The sequence below is a fragment of the Limulus polyphemus genome, unplaced genomic scaffold, assembly GCF_000517525.1.
Source record: "Limulus polyphemus unplaced genomic scaffold, Limulus_polyphemus-2.1.2 Scaffold1272, whole genome shotgun sequence".
Lineage (NCBI taxonomy): Eukaryota > Metazoa > Arthropoda > Merostomata > Xiphosura > Limulidae > Limulus > Limulus polyphemus.
Genome location: NW_013666882.1, coordinates 224,716 through 240,921, shown reverse-complemented (window position 1 = coordinate 240,921; position 16,206 = coordinate 224,716). Strand labels below are relative to the sequence as shown.

The following is a 16,206-nucleotide window of genomic DNA, read 5'->3' as shown; positions in this document are numbered from 1 at the left end:
TTTGTCTGTTTGTCTGTCCGGAACTTTTCTAGCAAATTTCTCAATCAAACATTGCAAATCTTATATTCTTATATAGTTGGAAAGGTCTTAATCCGAAGAGTGCAGATTGCATATCGGGTTTTCCATTCAGAATCACTTTACTTGTTTTTGCTTTGTCAAACTTTTTAATGCAACCAGTATGCTACGCGATGGCACAACGTCGTTGTCATCCCGTGACGACTAACTTCAACTGGCTTCGATTTTAACTTTTGTTTTTTTTTTTTGCAAAGTATTTCAAACAAACAACACTTAATCCACGTTTAATTTCCTAAAACAAAATAAACGTTATACTAAATACAATTGCTATGTGTTTTCTCGACTTATTTAGGTCTAAATTATGTATGCTCATTTCGCTCAAAACCGTATACTTATCACTTTGTGAAAACACATTCAGGCGTTTCTGCATATTCAGCTAAGTTTCCTTCATTACAACTTTACATTTATTTTACTTTGCAATAGTTTAGTTTCGGTTTGTTTCATAGATTGCTATAAACACCTTTTAGCTACTTTTTTTATTTACTACGGGTTTTATTTTTCGCTTTTGTGTGTTTCTTTGTTTCATCACCTAAAACCTTGTCATACACTGAACGCTCATAACGTTTTCATACTCTGTACACTATTATAAATACCATTACTACACTTTATTGTGTACTTTACATGTAGTTTTATTAAATAAAGTTACGTGTACGTGAGTCTGTTTGTCTGACCACGTAATTTGTTTTTTCAAATAGACCAGGATTTATCCATCTAATATATAATGTCTACAAGAAAGCGTAGCTTAAATGGCGTGCGTGAAAATGACAGAATAAGGAAAATTCAAGTGAAAGGCATGAAAACTACCTCAAATGTTTTGCGGGTCGAGGCTATTAGGTTAATATTTTCCGAACTAGAAAGTAGATATAGTAGAAAGTTAAGAAGATCTGAAATATCACGCAGCTAAATAAAACAAGGGGAAAAGGCATATTAGATATACACAAGGTGGGGTAAAAGTAATTGTAGAGTTGTTTCACTTCTAACATCTTACTTGAAACAAACAATAATCAAATTGGTTTCAACTGTATTAATAATATTTTCTTTAGAATAAACAGTATAATACCAACTATACCAAACATGTAGTTTAACTGTATAGTAACTTAGTTCTGCCTTATCAATTATTAAAATATGTTTTTATCACATTATTCCCTTTTGTTTATTCAAACTTTTTTGTTTTCTTAAAAAATATTAGCATTCAAGAGCTTTGCTTTTTGTTTCTCTGAAAAATTAATATTCATATAAAAATTATATTAAAAAAATAATATTCAAAACTCGCACTCTAATATAACATTTCTAAGTCATGTTTGTGTCCCACTGTTTTTTTTTTCTTTTATTAACATAACATTCATAAGTCATGTTTGTGTCCCACTGTTTTTTCTTTTGTTACCATAACATTCATAAGTCATGTTTGTGTCCCACTGTTTTTTCTTTTGTTACCATAACATTCATAAGTCATGTTTGTGTCCCACTGGTTTTTTCTTTTATTACCATAACATTCCTAAGTCATGTTTGTGTCCCACTGTTTTTCTTTTATTACCATAAAATTCCTAAGTCATGTTTGTGTCCCACTGTTTTTTCTTTTGTTACCATAACATTCATAAGTCATGTTTGTGTCCCACTGTTTTTTCTTTTATTACCATAACATTCCTAAGTCATGTTTGTGTCCCACTGTTTTTTCTTTTATTATAATAACATTCCTAAGTCATGTTTGTGTCCCACTGTTTTTCTTTTGTTACCATAACATTCCTAAGTCATGTTTGTGTCCCACTGTTTTTTCAGTGGGACACAAACATGACTTAGGAATGTTATGGTAATAAAAGAAAAAACAGTGGGACACAAACATGACTTATGAATGTTATGGTAACAAAAGAAAAAACAGTGGGACACAAACATGACTTAGGAATGTTATGGTAATAAAAGTTTTTTTTCCTTTTATTACCATAACATTCCTAAGTCATGTTTGTGTCCCACTGTTTTTTCTTTTGTTACCATAACATTCCTAAGTCATGTTTGTGTCCCACTATTTTTTTTCTTTTATTACCATAACATTCCTAAGTCATGTTTGTGTCCCACTGTTTTAGGTGTAATAACAAAATATATATCTTTTCCTTCTATAATGATGGAAATGTAGTTTCACGCATAATGCCATTATATCTGCCTTTCAGCTAATTAAAGAAATTCAATAACACTGGAGCGTTATATTTGCTCTTCTGCTATATATCGATAGGTAATAATACTGGAGCGTTTCATCTACTTCTCAGCTCATTATAGAAATTAAATAATACTTTATTATTATATAGAAAGGTAATAACACAACAGCGTCCTATCTGCTTCTGAGCTAATTATGGAAATGTAATATTAGTATAGCATCATTTCTGTTTTTGAGCTAATATGGAAATGTAATACCACTGTAGCATCATACCTGTTTTTCAGCTAACTATAGCAATGTAATCCTTACCTAATTATGGAAACGTAATAATACTCTAGTGTTATATATATATTCGTGCTAATAATGGAAATGATAGTACTGCTATTTTAGGTTTAGATTTGTTCTTCATTTGATGATGTAGATTCTGTACTGCTATTGTAGGGTTATATCCATTTCTCAACTAATGGAGGAAGTATCATACTGGCGCTGTATCACTATATACAGGGTCATCCAAAAGAACTTTGTTCGTATAATTTGTGTTTATTACTTGTGAAACTGTACCTCATTAGGTATGAAAAGTAATGTCCTGTAGATGTCCATCATGAACTGCTACACACTGACGCGTTTTAAGGATGGCACCTTCCATTGCAGAGGTCAAGGTTTCACGCGTAAGGCCATTAGTTTCTGTATTTATGTTATCTTTGAAATCCTGACGTGTCCGTGGCTTGTTGATGTACACTCTTTACTTTAAAAAATCCCATCCAAAAAAGTCTGTTGTTGACAATCCGAGGATCGTGGAGATCAGTTTATGTCTCCGTTACAATAAATTACCCTGTTTGGGAACAGATCACACAACATCGTCGGTGTTCCTCGTGCTGTATGACAGGTGGCTCCATCTTGTTGATATACACTCTTTACTTTAAAAAATCCCACCCACGGTATGCGTTTTGATCATCAGTGATGAGGCATTAATTTTTGAAATAAATCCCAACAATAAGAGAACGCTGTTAGATTGTCCACGTGTTCGTCATTATTCTTAAAAAACAACAACAGCAGACTATATTTTTCATTAGTACTTTCGAAAATATAACTAAATAAAATCTCTACATTTCTTTTGGCGGACTCTCTATACATGCATCGTAGAGGGTGACTTTCTCACAGTTTTGTTTACTTGTTTAAATAGATTTTATTGTCTTTCAAAATATATTTCAATAATATTTGAGTTGTGTTTATATCTCTGTGAAAATAGAAATAAGCATAGTTTTAAAGTGGAACCAGATATATAGGAGCTAACTCATCAGTATTTGTTTTTGTTTGTTTGTTGTTAAGCCCAAAGGCGAGTATTATTACATACAGGGTTCCTGGTTCTCTACATAGTAGCATTAGTGACATATTATAACATACAGGGTTCCTGGTTCTCTACATAGTAGCATTACGGAGGTATTATTACATATAGGGTTCCTGGTTCTCTACATAGTAGCATTAGGGACATATTATTACATACAGGGTTCCATGTTTCTCTACATAGTAGCATTACGGACATATTATTACATACAGGGTTCCTGGTTCTCTACATAGTAGCATTACGGAGGTATTATTACATATAGGGTTCCTGGTTCTATATATAGTAGCATTACGGACATATTATTACATATAGGGTTTCTAGTTCTCTACATAGTAACATTACGGACATATTATTACATACAGGGTTTCTAGTTCTCTACATAGTACCATTACGGACATATTATTACATACAGGGTTTCTAGTTCTCTACATAGTAACATTACGGACATATTATTACATACAGGGTTTCTAGTTCTCTACATAGTAGAATTACGGTCATATTATTATACAGGGTTCCTAGTTCTTTACATAGTAGCATTATGGTCATATTATTACATACAGGGATCCTGGTTCTCTACATCTCTATATCATGAAATACATATTTTAATGTCAATATGTTATTTTTATTACACTTAGTCTTCAGTTTTTATTTTTGTTTTCCAGATAATGATGTGGAGACTTGAGCTAACGAACAAATGCAGTAACTGGTTTGAAAAAAAAATTAACTTAATGCGCTTTTCAGTGGAGTTATTGAAACGAATTCACATCTTTATTCGTGTAATTTGGGAAATTAGGTTTTAGTTTTCCTTACAAATTTTGAAATCCACATGGAGTGATATACAAAGAAAAGATCCTTTAGGTTAAAAATATTCACACGGATATACAGTAACAGTTCCGCAAAAATATTCTATTCGTCTTCAATTATTCCTTGTCTGTGGAAACGTGATTATCCACTCTTCGCAATGGTAAAGTGAACTATTTATAGAACAGCGGCGACAGGAATAGAAATACATCGTAGGGTTTCCCTGTCATTTAGTCGATAATAGAATAAATTTACTCTTTGACGTCAGCGGATCAAGATACGTAGTATATTTGTACGAATAAAACAAATACGTCACCGTTATGACGTCAGTCTGTTTAAAACAACTTCAAGATTAAGAAATATGAGTATAAAGAAGCTGTACATGTTCAGGAACGAACTTTTACACGTTGTTTGTGTATTTGACGGTAGCTCCACTATTAATACCAGCGTACTTAATTATACAGTAGGTTATGTTCGAAGTTTACTTGTTACACTACTCTTAATGTCAAATATACTAAAAGTTAAATATTTAGCGAAGTTGTATGAGTACAGAGTTAATTTATTCTGTTATTTATATGAATGGTTGCAAACATCAAGTTTCTATTGTTTAAATATGGTATCATGTTTGTATGTAAATGAATTACGTTTGAACTTACATTAATAAGTCAAAATTTAAACCTACCATTTATTCTTCAGGAAATCATCAAATGCTATCTTGAATACTTGTAAAACACCCCGGATCGCCACAATTACTGATACTGACAGCAACGTATTCCACAAGGCAGTTATCTTATTTGTACAAAAAAAGAAAAAAAATGTTTTAACTGGAGTCTAGCCGGTCTTTTACAAACCTTAAACTTGCGTCGTACCGTCCTATTGTTTTCAAAATAAAGCACAAAGAAATAAGACGCCTTCATCCAATTATACCTTCTCAAGAGAATATAATTTAAGAGGTCTTAACATATCCCTATCTGATAACCCTTCCATTTTCAGAATAATCATAATATTACTCCTCTGAACCATTTCTAATAAGTCAATATCTTTTTTTAGATAGGGAGACCAAAACTCTACATATTATTTCAAGTAAGGCTTAACTAGTGATTTTCATAGAGAGATAATTACTTATTTTGGTTTGTAATAAAGATGTCTTTAAACACACTCTAGAATTGTACTAGCTTTACAACTAGTAGTCACACTGCTCAATAAATCCCTATCTATATTAAATGTGTGACCTAAATTATGGTAACCCAAATGCATTACCTTGTACTCACTATAATTAAAGTTCATTTATCAAATATTTGTTTATCGTCTCAATTAATCTGACTGATTCTGTAATACCTCAACATCCTCAATGCAAATAGAAAAATTTTAATATTATCTGTTAACTAACTTTACTATTTTACTAATTATGTCCCTATCAATATCATTAAAATTAAGAAGCAAAACAAAGGTCCCAGCACTGACTTCTGAGGTTCTTCACTAGAAACAATGGTACGATTTGACTAGACTCTATTAACAACAACTCGTTACTTTATCCCAGTCAACCACCCTAAAATCCAATTAACTAGTTTTCCCTAACCTCTACTGATATGATTTCTTTAACTAATCTTTTCTGTGGCACCTTACCAAAATATTCTAGAAAATATAAGTGCACAAAATTCACACCATTTCCATCGTCCAGATAACAAGTTACATCATCAAAAAAATAACAGGCCAATAAGGCAAGATATTCCCGTTGATGAATCCAAGTTGGCTTTCTTGTATAACATATTTCACTTTATTAGGCTCTCTAGAAGTTTCCAATAAAGAAATAAGACCAACTGGACAATAATTTCTTATAATTCCTTTTCAAAACGAAGTAGTACCATTAGCAATTCTCCAAACCTCAGGCACTTCCCTACTGTTTATTGACTTACAAAAAACGAAAGATAGAGAGGCTCACATACCTGACCTTTGACCTTTTTTTAAAACCCTAGGGAAGCTTTATCTGACACTGATCTACTTTAAGTCTGTCAGTCCTTTTACTAATTATCAAAGTGACGAAGTGATTCAGCTTCAGCTCAGGCTCATGAATTATTGCTTACATGTTTTTATATAAAGCAGAAGAGAAGATTTAAAAGCTCAGACTTCTCACAGTCTTCAACAAACACTTTCCCATCAGCACTCACTAGAGACCCACTAACAATTTTAAATTATGATCACCTTTAACATATTTTAAAATACTTGCTGTTAGTTTTAAAATTACCAGTCATATTTTTTTCATAAGCTCTTTTCAAGTTTCCTGGTTTCCGTTTTAACCAGTTCCCAGCTTTCCTTTAGTTCTCTAAATAGCCTAAGTTATCCGTTACTTTAGACTTGTGAAATGTAGATAATTTATTCTTGATTTTTACCTTTTTTGTCTTTAGGTTTACTGGATGAGGTTTGGTCTCCTGTGTTATCATTGTCTTCTTTTTAGGAACAAGCTTATTTTGAATTAAAATAAATTTATTTTTCAAAATTTTCCAGATCTGTTCCACATTACCTTTGAACTTATTGCCCCAATCATTAATGATACATCATTTTTTTATGACTTGGAAATTGGCTTTCTGATAAATTAGGAACTAAAATTTCATTTGCCTTTATCTCAGCAAGAAGTAAAACACTAAACCTAATTATAAATGTTCCCCAAATGTTCCCTATTTCAACATTTGCAACAACATCCTTATTAACTGTTAACAAGAAATCTAAAATCACATCTTCTTGGTTGGATCTCTGACCATTTGGTATAGAAAACCAACATGAATCACTTTAAAAATCTATCTTACTCGCTATTTGATCCCATACAATTTCAATCAATTTGTCTAAAATTAAAAAGTCTCCGATAAGTTACTGGATCAGTATTTTTTCTAGCAGCAACACAGATGTCATTAAACATAAGATCCATTGAACACCGACTTGAAACAATCATTAAAGCTAATTTCAGAAAGAACAATCTTATTTTTAATGTAAGGCTGATCAACAGGAATGAAATAGTTATATGTATTAGTTAAGGTCGAAGAGTCATCCTTGATTCGGCCCCAGTTCTACAGCTGTTCTTAAAGCCAGTTTTATAGAGAGCCTAGCTTTTATGGAACTATTTTAGTTTACAGAGATTAGTACAAACCAAATATATTAAACTAAAGGGGTCTCAATTTGGGGCAGCGTAATTTGACTGTCTGTAATTATGGCTGCGCAATATGGGGTAGGACGTATGGGAAGCACGAAGAGAACAGTTGTAACTCAGTACAAGACATTTTTATTATGAGTATTGCTGCCATAATGAGAAGTTAAATATTGGTTTGTATTACAGCCCACCCAACTTCTTCTACTGTAGGGATTTGCCCACATGAAGAAATTAAAAGTCGTTAACAAAAGAACAGCTGATTACACTAACACATTCATGTATCTAAAATTTTCACTAGTCAAAACGTCTACAAAACACTAAAGCTGACACAGCTAACAACGCCTGATTTATTATACCATCAGTGTTGACGATAGAAGATGAATAATAGTACTGTAATCTATCAATATTATGAATCATTTATAAATATAATCTCGTTAGACCAATGAAAGCAAGCCAACTAAAAAGAAAGAATGTGCTTTTGTTTCACACTTCATCATACAGCTAATCAGAAGGTCTGTATCTGGTCATCTTCGTTTGATCCTGTGTACAAATATATAACCAAATATTTAGAGCAAAAATCAAGTTGTTAAATACGTCACAAAGACCACTGAACTAAAAAAACTCCTACTTAACATACTATTTAATGTATAACATAAGATATTCTCAATATGCTGAGATAAGTGAACATCAGTAACAGTAAGAAACTAATTGACATTTGTAAAGAAAAGAATATATAATGAGAAACTAGAGTATAAATAACCACTGACATAGTATTGTATATACCTTTATTTCTGGTAGATTCTCTACATCAAAGTACGAAAAACAATTCATCATTTATTCGGGATTTTTATGAACCGAAAGTAAATTTTAATTATTCAATCCTAAAGCTACGTACTCTACAGAGTGCAATAAAAAAACCGGCTCTAAAACTCAGAATGAACGTTACATACTCCACAGAGCACAATAATAAAAAAAAACTTTCAAAGACAACTCATCTTGAAATATTTCGTACTCCACAGAGCGCAAGAAAAAACCGGCTCTAAAATTCAATCTGTAAATTACACGCCCCACAGAACGCAAGAAAATAAACCGGCTCTAAAATTCAATCTGTAAATTACGCACCTCACAGAGCGCAAGAAAATAAACCGGCTCTAAAATTCAATCTGTAAATTACGCACCCCACAGAGCGCAAGAAAATAAACCGGCTCTAAAACTCAATGTGAAATTTACGCACTCCACAGAGCGCAATAAAATACTGCTTGTAAAACTCAACCTTAAACTTACGTACTCCCCGGAGCACAGGTATAAACCATCTATAAAACTTAATCTGAAAGTTACGCACTCCGCGGAGAGCAAGAAAAAAAAAAGCCAGTCTTAATCCCAACCTTGAAATTACGTATTCTTTAAAGTAGTCCCCGGGTGGGACAGCGGTAAGTCTACAGATTTACAATGCTAAAATAAGGGGTTCTAGTCCCCTCGCTGGACACGGCAGATAGCCCGATGTGGCTTTGCTATAAGAAAACACACATTATTCTTAAAAATTAAAAAAAAAAAATTCTTGAACTCTACCATGGCAAAGTCCAATGAGGGACTAGGAATAATTACAGGAATTGTTTGTATTTGTTACCTATTTGTTTTTAGGTGAATCCTACAGGATGAGCTATCAACAAGCACGTGGTGTTCCTACTTTGCAGATGGCTGTGCTCTTCACATTATTATTCTCTTTAAAGTAATTATTTTATGTGCCAGGAAGAAAAATGATACATGGTGTATTAAAAATATTTTAATAAAACTGCATTATCAAACACATGTTTAAAACCTTAATAAAAATAGACACCTACCTGGTCCGAGCATCACTGCTCTGGTGGCGACCCCTGATGTACAAGATGCGACTTCACTGATAAATGACCAGTCAAATTATTAAATGCATGCTGGATGCAATTGCTGCTTTGGATGTCTTCTTCATTAGTTCTTCTGCTTTCTTCCCTTTTCCGAACACATTCTGAACATAATTTTCGAATAGCGAGTGTTTTATTTCGAACAACAAACATGTTTGTGAACAAAGAGCCAATCTGTGACGTCATTTGTTTCTGACGTCAATAGTGTAGGCGCTGAGTCACCCGGCCAATCACAGCTGACGAATGTAGTGGTTGTGAAGTTGATTAGCTTGCAGGAGGTAAAATAATAATTTCACGTTCTGTGACGTCGTTAGAGTAAATTCGATAAAACTCTTACTGGCGTTTAGTTAGTCAGTTGATAATCAGGGCACATTTGTTGTCGATCTTCGACTTTAAGTCTGTGGTTAGTGCAATCACATGCCAACCGCCATACACTCATTTTTTATAATAATTTGGGTGGTCTTTTTTTTTTGCTCTGTCTTTCTTCTCTATTAGTCTGCCTAGTTTAATCCGCTTTTTTTTACACTCAGTAGTTCCTTTCTACTTTTTGGTTTATTTGTTTGATAAATACTTGAGATGGTGGTGGTCATGGAAAAAAGGCCTTTTCCACGGTAGTAACAGATATAATGTGTAGCAGGAAAACTTACCACTCTCAAATTTAAAATATAAAAATATGGCCAGAATATCTTCTTTCTGTACTGTTCTTCTCTGAAGAAATTTGAAAAAAAAAAAGATGCATAAAGCTGCTTTGACATTGGCTGGTAAACGAGATTTAAAAGTCATGTATAGATTGATGTTGATCCGAATTTTTCGAGGTATCCAACTGATGTCTAAGTTGTCTATAATTTTGTTCTTATTAGTGATTTTTCTTTGAATCTAGTAAAGGTTTGATTAGCTGGATCGCTATTAAGAAATGTGATTTACGCCACAATATCATTCGCCTCAGCTGTCTCGCATACTGAAAATTTGCACTGTTTATAACTGTATTGCTCACCTCAACAGCTTATCATAACGAAGATTTGCACTATTTATTACATGTACTGCTCACCTCAGCAGTCTGGTGTATTAAGATGTTTGCCTCAGAAGTCTAGCATATTAAATCTAATCAAAATCATCTTAGGTGTGAAAAAAAAGGTGCGGCCAAACTGGTAGCTACACTTATAGCATTGATAGGAACTTTACAGCAAATATTCATTCATTAATTGGCCCGCTTTTTGTTCAGCATGGTGGTGGGTAAAATAACCACACCACGACTTCCAAAAGATTATCACACCAGAAAACATCCAGATAGCTATCATTCCTGAATACCATGTGGAGTACACACATCAGGATGGTAAATAGATAATTATGGTAGAAACTGTATAAGGATGTACAGGATGTAAGGATGCAACAGTTCTATATCAACGTATTAGAAATAGTATTAAACTAGATGATTATCAAGATTGCTGCACCAAGTCCTGAAGAACACATTATAATTAACGACCTTAGGGATTTAGTACACCGAAAGAGTAAAAACAAAATATGATGAATCGCAAACAGGACAAGTGGATTTGTATATAATTTCCGAACATTATAGAGCTAAGTGTCGTCATTTTAGGCTAGAAAACGCATATTTTTATTTGAAAATAAATAATAAAGATTCTTTAAAATCCGAATTTTTGTGTTTTTACCTTGCTAGGTCATGAGAGTCATTCCCTCTTTCTTGGTTTCACAATGTTATTACCTTCTCTTATTACCTTAAATTTGAAGTCCTATTTGGAAATGTCATTGCATACCCTCATGATTCAAACATTCTTCTCTGGAGAGGAAAAGCATATCAATCCTAAAACTACTTGAGCATTTTAAGCATTATATTGCATATATGTTTGAGGAGGCACTGCAAAACACGGAATGGTTATTAAGTCAGTACAAATACTTGGAACAGTCAATAGGGTGAACCGTATAACATACGGCGAAATATTTTGTACGCAAGAATAGGAATCATAGGTAGTGCATTCCACTACTTTCTGGTAGTGGTATTAAAGGACTCTAATGTAGCAGGTGTTTAATACTGACATCATAATTTACTATTCTCGAGCTTCTGTGGCAATGGCACTTTTAATTGAGACATTATACTAGATTGTGGTGTGATAAACCCGCATCTTCACGGGTGACGTGAGTGGAATATATTAACCAGGAATCAAGGAAGTGTTGATAGTCCAACTGTACACAAGTCTAAACGAGCAATGTGCTACCAGTTGGTGGATATTGGGAGGATGACCGTCTTGCATGAATATGACATCGTGGACACTCGTGTTGTTGGACATTTGGGATTACGCGAGTGTGAAACAATTCATGTTAACACCACATGTCTACACAAATAATGTGTTACTGGTGGTGGGTTATCCACTGTCCTGGAGAAGACTTTCGAAAGTTAAACTCTTATACATTTTTGAATATTATGTAATACTAGCGAAAGTACCCGGCTTCGCTCGGGTTATTAGGTTGGTATATTCTAGATGGCTATGTTAGTGTATGTATTCTGAACCTATTTTAGTATAGAAGAACACTCAAAAATATTTTAAACATATTTATATTTCCCAGAAACATGAAAAAGTCGTAAAGGTACGATAATAATAATAACATTATTATAGATAATTATAGATGCCGCTATACATAACGTTATCTAACCTATATAAAAGCCAGCGTGTGTCACGCACGTCACGCTTGATTTCTTGAAATAAGAGGAGTCATAAAAGCCAAAATGCATTTATCCAGATAAAATAGTTCGTTTAATGTCTGTCCATTACAATTTTAGTGACGGGGGGTGCAAGGGGGCCGTGAAGGGGATTGCCGTGAAATCTTGTAAGTGTAGTGAATGTTGGTATGATTTAAAGAAATTAATAAATAAGCCTAAAGTAAAGACATAGTCTGAGATAACCTCGTCTAGAGCCAAGTGCATAAAATTTAACATGCAAGTAAAAAATATCGGTCCAATTTTAAACATAAATCATTTCTAAATTTGATCAATGGAGGCTCTAAATTAATAAATCAACAAATATTTTTTTCAATTTTGTTGCTTATACATTTCATTTTATACTTTCAGTACATAGACTAACTGCAATATTAGGTTATACTTTTTTTTGCTAAGCAACATGACATAAAAGCCATTGTTGGAACGCATTGTCACCAAAACGCACTAACATTTCTATATATTACTAGTTATATAAGTAACCACTTCTTTTCTATGTGGTATTTTGCTAGCTTGTCTCATTAAAAAAAGATGCGCACACGCACATGGATAAGACAAGTAATAGTACCTAGGTGCACACACTCAGGGGCCACTTAGTATGGTGAGCTATAGCGTCACATCCTTTCTATGATGTTTTTCGCTAGCTTGTCTCATAAAAAAGAAACCCGGTATGGCCAGATGGTTAGGGTGCTCGACTCGTAATCTGAGGGTCGCGGATTCAAATCCCCGTTCAATCAAACATGCTCGTGGGGACGTTATAATGTGACGATCAATCCCACTATTCGTTGGTAAAAGTGTAGCCCAAGAGTTGGCGGTGGTGGTGATGACTAGCTGCCTTCCCTCTAGTCTTTCACTGCTAAATTAGGGATGGCTAGCTCAGGTAGTCCTCGTGTAGCTTTGCGAGAAATTGAAACCAAACCTCATAAAAAGATGCGCGCACGCATGTATATAAGTAATATTACCCAGATGCAAACTCTCAGGATCCCACTGAGTATTGGTGAAAATGTTCAGGATTCTCGTTTATTTCCTCTTGGAGCTATGACGATCACACACACACACAGACAGACACGCACTTTTATTATTATATATTCATATTGTCATTTGTAGTAACTTGGATTAAATAACAAAAGAATAACTAGATTTAGTAAGATTAATAACTAAAGATAGTCGGGAGAAAGTTTTAAATTAGAGCTTAGTGTTGTAACCTGTACTACAACGTTAGATTAGGTTTGGGACGAGTAACGGTACTTTAGGCTTAACTATAATTCAAGTTACTGGTAAATCGTAAAATAGGTTAAATACATTGTTTTAATATACAAATGCAATCTAAAGACTAGTTAATTGTATCTTTGTGTTTTAAAAATTAACTTGTTTACTTGACTTTAGATCCATTAGTTTAAATTCAGCTTATAGGTATTTCATAAATCAGGTTAAATACATTGCATTATTAGTAAAAATATTAGCATTGAGTAAACATCGAATAAACTAGAGATTAGTTATTGGTCACTTCTATAAGATGAATTACTTTAATGTAAGCATAACTTAGTGATAAAAAATTGTAATATATTTGATTCTTAAACGTTGGTCTTAACAGTGTTGGCAATAAGCAACTAGTATTTAGTACTGAGCATTTATTTACAGGCTACAAGTACAGTAGTTAAGACTAGTGTAGGAGTTGAGTGTTCACAGTTTTTCAGGTGTGATGGGTGCACTGAATGGGTTTTATTTAGGAATTCGGGACTGGTATGTACTTTTAAGGAAGCTAGTAATGAAGATGTGCAATTTGTCTATAGAGTTTGCAGGTTATCCTAATTAAAGTAGAGGCAATAGATAAAGAGAAGTGTAAACTGCGGAATATTGCAGCAGGAAGAGAAGCTTAAGCTTTTACATGAAAGGGATATATCAACTAACCATGAATTTTTGGAAGTTAAAAAGGGTATTATTAGGGCTAAAAGTAGTGGATTTGATTGTAATGAGCTTATTCTATTGAGCAACAGATTTCAGCCCTTGGGTTGTGCATATGAGGAACTGTTGGAGGGAAGGAAAACAAAAGAGTCAGAGAAGGTTGTGGATGATCAACGTAAAGAGATTATAGTTATAGGTGATTCCTTGACAAGCATATGCATAGGATAGTCTGTAGAGTAAATAGGGGGAAAATAATTAGATTATTATACCCAGGAGCACAGGTGGAGGATATAGCTGACAGAGCAAAAGATATAATAAAGGGGGTTAGCAATGATGCAGTTTTTGATGTGCATATAGGGGCTAAAGATGTGGGGAAAGATATGTCAGAGGAGCTAACTAATAAGTATAAGGGGTTGATAAAGGCATTTAAAGAAAAAGGCCATAACTTAATTGTGTCAGGGATAGTGCCGAGAATTAATTGTGGGGATGAAATTATAAGTAGGTCACTCGGGCTAAATGATAAGCTTAGGTTAATATGTCAGGATGAGCAGCTTGACTGTTTGGACTTGTGGGATCAGTCCAATTGGAGAAGGGGACATTTTAGAATGGATAGTTTAGATTTAAACATGGTAAGATCTAGCTTGTTTTCAATGGCTGTTAACTCAGATGTAAAGGAAGCTTTAATGTAGGACTAGACAGTGGTGAGGGCCAGGATGAACTGAATGCAAACAAGTAAGATGTAGAGAAAAGTTTAGCATAACAAATTGGTATAAAAATAGTTCTAAGGATAGGCTTATTGTTACTATTGTAATGCTAGACGTATAAGAAATCAAATGGATGACTTTAGGGAACTGGTAGGAATGGAGGATTTTGATATAATGGGAACAACTGAAACATGGTTAAATTTAGATGATTTTGTTGACAGAAGTTTATTTGAAATACAGGGTTATGGGTTATTTAATAGAGAGAGAGAGTACTAAAGAGAGGGGTAGGAGTGGCTTTATATGTAAAATGTGAGTTACATCCTGATGAATTTGAGGATATCAAAGATAATAGCAAGGAGATTGAATCCGTTTGATGACTTTCAAAATTTGTAGTGCACACTGAATTTACACATTTTGATAAAAAGTTTATAAAAAATGACCTTAACACTCCAGATATATATAAATATATATTTTTTTATTTCAACCAATGTTTCGCCTTTGCGGCTTCCTCAGGGTTAATTTTCACATCTGTTTGATATTAGAATAGTCATTAAAGTATAAAACTGTTTGTAATGTTCTATTTCTCGAGTCTGCCCTAACGTGCGTCTTACAATATATAAATTATTATAATTGTTTCATTATTGTTCTAATATTATAGTATAGTTATAATACTAACCATACATCTATACTAACATATCACATATATAAGTATGAGATACAAAAATAAAGAGAACCACAATATGCGTTTTTGATTAACTAAAAAGGTACATAGACGGAAAATAGAAGCTGCTAAGAAACAGTGTTGAACTGAAAGTAATAGTGTCAAGTGTATTGGTATGATGTATTTTTGAATGACGGTTTAATTACGTGTACCACCCATTGTCTCTGAACAGATAAACATATTTCCTATAGAAAGAAAAGGGTGTCTGCAAGTACAAAACCAGGTTGGTTCACAAAGAGTATAAGGAATAAAATTAAAGAAAAGCATCACAAATTTAAGAAATATAAAATTGATTGGTATGGCGGGAGATTTAGAAGATTATAGAAGACAAAAAAGTTGGTCAAACAGGAAATTAGGACATTTAAAAGGATGTATGATAAAAGGTTGGCTGAAAACGTAAAATTAACAGTGAGAATTTTTCTAAATACGTTAAGGGTAAACAAAATGTTAGGATGGGGGGTAAGACCCTTGAGGGATGATAAAGGAAGGCTCATATCTGATGTTTATGAGATGGCTGGGTTATTAAATTCTGCTTTTTCTTTAGTTTTTAAGCAGTGTTCTTCATCTTGAACAAGAAAAAAGATCGAACAAGATGATCACATTAATTCTGAGCTTGTTAAGAAAAAAATGGGAAGTTTAAAGAACAATAACACTCCTGGGCCAGATAATATTTCCCCAAGGGTTTTGAAGGAGGTTAAAGATTGGATATGTGAGACACTTACTACTATTTTTTGTCAG

The 16,206-nt window shown here is 33.4% G+C and overlaps 1 protein-coding gene and 1 long non-coding RNA gene across 5 annotated transcripts in view; both read right to left on the bottom strand.

Moving 5' to 3' along the window:
• Window positions 1-9,535, bottom strand: part of LOC106462874 (probable nuclear hormone receptor HR38) — a 69,153-nt gene extending 59,618 nt beyond the window's left edge. For 2 of the 4 annotated variants that reach the window (XM_022390274.1, XM_022390276.1), the window contains exons 1-2: window positions 9,351-9,535; window positions 5,050-5,156 (exon numbers count right to left, since the gene is read on the bottom strand). Coding sequence is in view for 2 of the 4 variants with exons in the window: in XM_013922840.2 (XP_013778294.2) it covers window positions 9,351-9,363 (13 nt within the window). In the remaining 2 variants the exon portion in view is untranslated. The remainder of the gene's footprint in view (window positions 1-5,049; window positions 5,157-9,350) is intronic. The other 2 variants (XM_013922840.2, XM_022390275.1) reach the window with 1 other exon arrangement.
• A 160-nt stretch (window positions 9,536-9,695) lies between these two features.
• LOC111086631 overlaps window positions 9,696-16,206 on the bottom strand; it is a 28,634-nt gene continuing 22,123 nt past the window's right edge. The window contains exon 3 of the long non-coding RNA XR_002611366.1: window positions 9,696-9,706. This is a non-coding gene — a long non-coding RNA (uncharacterized LOC111086631). The remainder of the gene's footprint in view (window positions 9,707-16,206) is intronic.